The 8,377-nt window shown below is 35.3% G+C and overlaps 1 protein-coding gene across 3 annotated transcripts in view; it reads right to left on the bottom strand.

Annotated features, from left to right (window-relative positions):
* Positions 1–20: 20 nt before the first annotated feature.
* FERRY3 (FERRY endosomal RAB5 effector complex subunit 3) overlaps positions 21–8,377 on the bottom strand; it is a 25,197-nt gene continuing 16,840 nt past the window's right edge. The window contains exons 12-14 of one of the 3 annotated variants that reach the window (XM_031606210.2): positions 1,872–1,929; positions 1,225–1,292; positions 21–242 (exon numbers count right to left, since the gene is read on the bottom strand). In XM_031606210.2, coding sequence (XP_031462070.2) covers positions 150–242; positions 1,225–1,292; positions 1,872–1,929 — 219 coding nt within the window. In that variant the 3' untranslated portion in view covers positions 21–149. The remainder of the gene's footprint in view (positions 243–1,224; positions 1,293–1,871; positions 1,930–8,377) is intronic. The other 2 variants (XM_090147971.1, XM_090147975.1) reach the window with 2 other exon arrangements.

Below are 8,377 nucleotides of genomic sequence, written 5' to 3'. Positions count from 1 at the left end.
AGGTAGCATTTTATCTTTTATTCTCATAACATTATTCTTGAAATTGCAACGAATTCAGGATTACCAGGCTTCAGAAAAGTGAAATTCTAGTATGATTCTCCAGAACCTCTTCTTCTGTCAACAGGATACATCCTACTTTTGCACAAAATTCAGTGCTTAGAGGTTAGAGTTAATGTAGAGGACACTCGGAAGATTTGGGGTAGCATGTTACTCAGCTGGTAAAACAATTCCTCAGAAATTGTCTGGGGGAAAAAAAAGATAAAGTAATAAGCTTTGTTTTTTTGCTGTATTTTAGAAGAATGGAATCTCTCTAAACTTTATTTTTTGACATTTAAGACTATCATTTTTCAGAAGGCCAAAAAGATTTTTCACATAATGCATGCTATAATACTGTTTAATTCAATAAAAAAAATTGACCAAAAATACTATTTGTGTATTTATGTGACACATCTGTCCCCAGCAGATTTCTTGTTCCTAGTACTTCTGTCTAGAAAAATGAGAATAGTGTTCTTTCCTAGATACAGGACTCCTGCTCCCTGAATTCCAGAATTATATTCAGTTTCATTTTGTTCTTTAGTTTATTACTTCTGAACAAATACATGCTATTTCTTTCCTAAGATAACACTGATTTTTTAGACAACCTTCATCACCACTTTTCATAATAAAAACAAAACAAAGAAAACAACCAGCAACAAACAACAAAAACACCTCAGCGTTGGTCACGCTTGGAAAGATTCCTGTTCCTGAAGATGAGTTTAAGCTCCAAATTAAATCATATAGGAATCTTCACTACAATTCACTTCAAACATCTAGTCTAATGATTTTGTGGAAGCATAACTGAACTCTCTTCATTGCAATTTTCCACGATGCTCAATAGTACAACTAATAAAAGCCTAACGTTATACAATGCAAGGTTCATCTCATCAGAGAAAATAAGAGCAAATATCTTTTTCAAAGTTTATATATATTCCTATTTGGAAAGACAAATTTCCCAGTTTGAATTTTTAGTACTCCCAGGATGTTCTAAAGGATACCCCAAAATATAAAACCCTTTTATTCCTATTTTGTAAGCAAGGAATCAAAACGACAATGGACTAATTTAAACTCAAAAAAAGAAAACAACAAACAAACAGGACACAGTGAAGAAATCAAACCTAAGTATACTGACATTTAACCTCTTGTTTGTATCTAACCGAGGGGACTATTGAAACTTGTTCAACCCACCTGTGGTACCAAGAATTGTACAGTCCGAGAAATTCCTCCATCCCATGAGGCCATTTCCATCATGAAACCTAAAAATCAGTATTCATATTACATGGATTACTTATCAATCTTCTCTCTTAATTACACTCTTACCTAGCAATGAGGAGGTTTGGAAGTTTGCACACGCAGTTAGGATTTTAACTGCCTTTACTATTGTCATTGTTTGTAACATTCATATCTGACCTGTCAAATCTACTTTGAAACCATACTTAACTGGAAAATCTAATGAGGAATTGCTGAGAAAAATGGAACACCCTTGAAGAGCAAAAAAACTCAGTTTCAGTATAGAACAGTGTTTATCAGCAGAAATGAGAGGTTTCTCCAGACATGATTGCTATGTGTTCTTCCAATAGCTTACTTTTATTTTAGAAATAACTCTTTTCTTTAGATCAGTTATGATCAGATCCATATGAATTATTTCCTGATGCTTAAAATAGCCCAATAGTAACATGGTAGTTAATAATTTTAAAGAAAAAAATACCAGTATTTTAAAAATAATAAGTTACTGAAACAACTTTTTTGGAGCAGTGGGAAATATACAGCCTGAGCTAAGGCTGGATATCATCAAATTCAACTCTAGAAGTGAGCTGAAGCATTCAGTAACATACCTTTGACACATTTGAACACAAGTTCTGCCCTCTTTAAGCACCATGGAATGGTCATTTCCTAAAATTAAATGAATAATGAAAAGACTCAATGCAAATGGATCAACCAACAACAGTAGCAAGGAAACTCTTTAAAATAATAAATTGCCATAAAAGCATATTTTCCCATCAGATATTCGAGCAGTATCACAGTCCATGAAGAAGTGTTCTAAAGAATTCTAAACAGGTGTTCTATGTGATATAGATATCATACATATATGCATATTATATGTATATTCATTTGCTGATATATATACATACATATATATATATATGTATGTATGTATGTATATATATATGTATGTATGTATGTATATATATATATATATATATATATATATATATCAGAAAATTGTAACTGTCAGACTTGTGCTTCAGGTAGCCAAAAACAGGCTCCTGATCACAGCTTAACAGCAGTAACTGGTGCTTACCAGGTATTCCTGGTGATTCTGGTTTAGGCTTATTGGCATACCCACACACCTCATGTAAAAGCCTCCTCTCCTTAAGGTGATTTTTCAAAACAAACAAGCACTATCTTCATCTGATGGATAATTTTCAGACATAATCAGACAGCAATTTCTTACGTCAAGTTAAACAACAAGATAGGATATGAAAGCTCCACTGATATAAGTTACTGTAATGTGTGGCTACGTGCACCAGTCTAAATAATTTAAGAAACAGTTTTAGTACATACAACATTCTTTTCCTGTAAACTGTAACATGAATATAATTAAGATGAATTTTCCTAGTTAGAGGCAGAAAGGCCATCACAGTAAGTATTTCTCAGAGAAAATAATGTCCATAATATCAATTTGTTCGGATGTGCTCTCCAACTAAATCTCTCTCTGTATGTCTTAATCACATAAACCTCTGCATCACAAAGTGCTGCTTTTAGGTTATACAGCACATGAATCAGACAGAACAATGCAGACAACACTATTTTCATTTCTAATCTTTATGGAAAAAATAGTTGGTCTTTGTTACAATTTAACTGCCTATGTTTGCTTTCTGTCACAAACAATGTAGGTGCTTACTGCTAGTTTTGATCACTGTTTTGGCTTGGGATAAAAACAAATGTCTAAGCAGAAAGGTTCTGTTACTCTAAGGGCAATTCAGAAGTACATTATGTAATCAATAAAAGCACCTGGCCTAAAAAGGACCGATTGAAGCAGCAGGATATGACACTATTCCTTGGACTATTTCAGAGGAACATAGATGCTAAATCTTGTGGGCACTCAGGGAAATAATAGGTTGAACCTGGAACGTCATAGTATGCAAGCCACAAGAACAGACAATAACACAGTAGTGATTCAATTCCAATCCATCTTTAAAAAATACGTTCTTGTGATTTTGGCATGTTGGAATTTTTCTCTATACTTAAATTAACAGTAGTGAAAACAAAGGATTGAGTTCAATTCACAGTACAGCACAAAGGATAGGAAAACATTAAAAAAAATCACTTTTTCATTAGCTTTCATTAATAATATTCCAGCAAATAAAAAAAAAATGCCTGGGGCTTTTGGTTTGCTGTAGAGACCACATACCACTCCATTTTAAGATGAAAAGATCAGTTATCAGATTAACATTACTTTTGTTGGTAAAAATAAAAAAGGTCAACTTCATTGATTAGAAATATACGCTGCAAAGCTGCATCAACAGACTCATTCCATGGGATTACTGCTTTGTTAAATTTATGAGCACATTTAAGTTTCTGCAGAAAGCCATGTCATAACCAAGTAATAAAAACACTAAATTCCAGAAACTTCTTGTGGAACAAAGATTTCAGATCCTTTTTCAATGGTTAATTTTCAGATGTGGTGAATTAGCAAGGTGTTTACTTGAAATACACCTACACAAAACCTTTACACTGTATGAGCAGCTACACACTTCAAGGTGGGAAACTGTAACAGGTAAAAAATTAAAGGTTAATATACACGTTGATGATCTGTCTCATAGTTGTCCAACCTTTTGGCTTGCCTGAGACACAAAGAACTAAGAGGAATTGTCTTAGGCCACATAAAAAATATATAATATAGTTAATGTATAGAAGTAACAATTTTTTTTTTTAATACATATTCTGACATTTTTAGTTTTATGCTTTTTTTCCTTGTAATTTCATCTCTTTTAGATTTTATCATAAAACATTTAACTTATTGTGCTCCTTTCACATAAAAAAAAGGTGCTGTTAAATACACTATTTAGTGAGTTTATAGTTTCTGAGAAAAAGTGAATAAATGTAGGTATTACACACATCCTCTGTAAACTTGCTTTCAGCATGCCTGAATTAGTAAAATGACATATTTGTTTAGGCGATCATTACAAAAACACTAATCAAATACAAACCGTACAATTTATTGAAAACATACTGCAAATTATATTGTTTGTGAGCTTTTGGAGATGTTGAAAATTACAAAGTTTGTTAGCACTGCACAAGTATTCTGGATATTTTTTCACCAGTAATCATGTTTACATAGTAAATTATTTTATGAAATAACACAAGCCCAATTTTAATAATTAAATAAGAAAACTTACATGCCCACTTAATAACAAAGAACATGTGTATGCCTGTGAAGACATGTAGGTAAGCTGAAATACGTTGTGGTTTAACACAGAAGGCAACTAAACACCACGCAGCTGTTCACTCATTCCACTCCCTTCCACTCTTGCTCCCATTAGTGAAATGGAAGGAGAGAAGTGGATCAAAATAGAACTCCTGGGTTGAGATAAAAGCTATTTACTAAGACTAAACAGAAGGAAAATAGGAAAAATGTGACAATAGCTATGCATATATCTCTCTGTGTGTATGCATATATAAATATTTATAAATACACAATGCAACTAGTTACTACCCATCAAATGGAGTCCAGCTAATCCCCAAGCAGCAGCTGGCCCCAGTCAATTTTCCACAGCTTTATAGCCTTCTACATGGTGTCACGTCGAATAAACCCTTGCCTAATTCAGCAGTAGTTCTTCTGGTCCCAGACATGCTCCTGTCAATCAGCAACACTCAAAATATTGATGTGCTATTCACACTCTCTCAGCTGAAGCCAGGACAAAATATTATTACTAGTAAGCACTGCACTTTATTTACCAAGTGGCACACTTTGCATGTAATGTGTAATACATCTAGCTCAATTAAACTGAAATTTAATTGACACTGTGCAGCAGGTACCCTCCTCTTCACAACATTTCATTGTCATCTATACAGTCTGTGCTCAAGAAAAGTGCAATCAACTCATTAAAAATATCACCAAAAGTCACAGTAACGTTAAAAGTTTATGATCCTGTGGGACTGCATTACCAGCTGTCCAGGGCTTTGTGCAGCCCAGGGGTTCGATAATCTGTTCTACATGTAAAAATTATTGTTCACAAATACTTGCTACACAGCCTATATGCCTTTTACTTAAAAACAAACAAAAAAAGAAAAAAAACAACACTTTTGTCTTAACTTACAGAATAATTTAAGTTAGAAAAGATCTTTAAGGTCATTACGTACAATTGTCAATTCATCATAACCTTGCTTACTATGCCACTCCACCTCCCTGGGCAGCCTGTTTCAATACCTCACGACTCTTTCTGAGAAGAAATTTTTTCCAAATACCCAACTGGTGCAACATGAGGTCATTATCTCTCATCCTACTGCAAGTTACCTGGAAGAAAATGAACTCCCAGTTCACAACAGCCTCCTTTCAGGCAAGTGTAAAGAATGATGAGGTCTTCCCTGAGCCTCTTCTATTCCAGAATGAGCAATCCCAGTTCCCTCAGTCTCTCCTTGTAAGACCTGTGCTCCAGAGGCTTCAACAGCTTCACTGTCCTTCTTTGGGTACGGTCCAGTGTCTTTCTTGCAGTGAGGGTCCCCCAAAACTGAACGCTGAACCAATACTGAATACAAAGGGGCAATGACCTCCCTAGTCCTGCTGACTACACTATTTCTGATACAAGCCAGGTTGGCCTTCTTGGTCACGTTGGCATACTGCTGGCTCATGTTCAGTCAGCTGATGAACAGCAACCCCAGATGCTTTTCCACCATGCAGCTTCGCAGCCCAAAGCCTGTAGCATTGCATGGCGCTGTTGTGACCAAAGGGCAGGATCCAGGACTTGGTCTTGTTGAACCTCATACAGTTGGGCCTCAGCTCACCGATCCATCCTATCCAGATCCTCCTGTAGGGCCTTCCTGACCTCAAACTGATTAACACTTACTTCCAGCTTGGTGTCATCTGCAGAATTATTAAGGCTGCACTCAATCCCTTTGTCCAGATCAATAAAAATATTAAACAGGACAGGCCCCAGTACTAACCTGCTGACAGCTGGATTTAAGTCTATTCCTGGACCCAGCAATCCAACCAGTTTTTTATGCCGTGAAGAGTATATCTGTCTAAGCCATGAGCTGCCAGCTTCTCCACAAGAATGCTGTGAGAGACAGTATCAAAGGCCACCTAATCAGAGAAGATCAGGTTGGTCAAGCAGGACCTACCTTTCATGACTAGCCCTGATCCCCTGGTTATCCCCCACACACAAGACAGACAGCTGTCTGAGAGCCCTGAAGTGTCCTGTTTTCTTTTGTGTTTCTATATTAATGGCAGCATAAAATGGCCTGCATGTTGAAACTACCAAGGAACTATGCCAGCTCTAGCCATGGCATTAGAACCATTTAATTCCTCAATTCAGTTTACATTAATTTCAGTGCAATTATCAGACATTAATACCTCCGCTGTCCTAAATTTGATCTTGTTTGTTTTTGTCTTCCCCAGATATTATACTCAGTTTCCTTCCTTTGTTAAAAGCAGTGACCAAAACAGAAAAAAAAATCTTGAATTTCTTGCTATTCTAGACATAAGAAAAATGAAAGAAACCATAACCTTATCTTTTTCTTACCAAAAAAAAAAAAAAAAGTAGCTTTTTATGAAGTCCCAATAATAGTGAAATGTGATACACTCCTTACTTCTGTGATGTTATAAACACTACTCATCTGCTCAACCATCCATAAAAGAAAACCTTTTGGAAACACACCAAGCAAACTCATGATGAATGCCTGTCATAGAGAAGGTGGCAAATATCTTTACAGCTGTGCTCTTGGTTAACCACTTTACAAAAACTTTTTTTTTTTTTTAATGTAGGTGGTAAATGTAGATTCAAAACGAGCTGCTGAAGGCACTAAGTTCACGTTAACCTTCAGAAACCTGTTATTCACTCAACAACAAGTCACCGATTTGTGAGTTTCAAATTCAGTCAGTCATCAACAAAGCACTGTAATAGGGTATGCTGCTAACACAGTTCATTCAGTTCAGTTTGGGCTTAACACATGCTTTACCATACAGGCCACTTTCTGCTTAATCCATGAGTACTTAAAAAGTTTAATATCAAAGGTAAAGTGTTTTACCAGAACCTTTTAATAATCCAACACCACACAAATAGATAATTCTTCAGTTTCACACATTCAGCAATAACACTCTCTGAAAGCACAGCGAACACATGGTCTTGTGTTTTGTTTGTATTTGTATTATATATAATGCAAGGTAAAATTAGCACGATTAAAGGAAGAAAAAGATGAATAGAATCACATGGTGACTTGATTAAGAAAAAAATGTCTACACATTTCTGAAATGCAGTAATTGTGTCCCAGTAATAACTCAGGCAGCTACCCCTAAAAAGGACACTAATAGAAAGATGCAGAAGTATATTTCTGAAATAATAAAATCTGTTACTAACCGTTAACATTTACATAGAAGCATATCCTTTACAATTTTCACTATTGGATATTTTTAACTTTTGCATTGCTTGAACTTTCACAAATCTTGCAAAAGGTATCTCAGTTTTATACATGTTCAAATTCAATTTTGTTAAAAAAAAATAAAGAAATCAGTTGTTCCATCTGTTGAAAACAATCCAAAGGTGAGCATTTTTCTTGCTATGAGTCAAGCACTTTTACGGAAGGAATGGCAGTCTTGACATTTGTAAGGTTATTCAAAAAAAAAAAAATCAAAACAGTGATAATTATACATATACAAGGATAACAGTAATGGCACCATTATCTTTTTTTCTCATTCCTTTAAGTTTCTAAACTTAACTTTTCTAAACTTCCTTAAACATAAGGAAGTGTGGTATGTAGCTGTACTGCCTGCCTGCTAGTTCGGTCCCCCACCTCCATTTCCTTTCCTGCCAGTATCTTTTGAACCAGAGAAAAGAAACTGCCAATGGTATTAAACTATAATTTATACACGGTGAAAAAAAACAGGTGAGAGACAAGTTCTATGAATTAGTGTCCCACGGAGGAAAGAATACAAAAGTTCAGTATATGAAGCACATGTTTATCAACAAAGTGCCTTGCAGTATGCTGCTTCTTGCCCAGGTGATACACAGGGGGAACACAAAAGGAAAACAAGGGCAGAAATTGAAGGTATAGATGATTAGGCATGAAGAAGGTGAAATCTGGTTACTGCTGCATAGGGTTGAGGTGATAAAGAATGGTG

This window comes from Phasianus colchicus, chromosome 1, assembly GCF_987193195.1.
Source record: "Phasianus colchicus chromosome 1, bPhaCol1.hap1.1, whole genome shotgun sequence".
In the NCBI taxonomy this organism is placed as follows: Eukaryota; Metazoa; Chordata; class Aves; order Galliformes; family Phasianidae; genus Phasianus; species Phasianus colchicus.
This window is presented reverse-complemented; position numbering and strand designations above follow the sequence as displayed.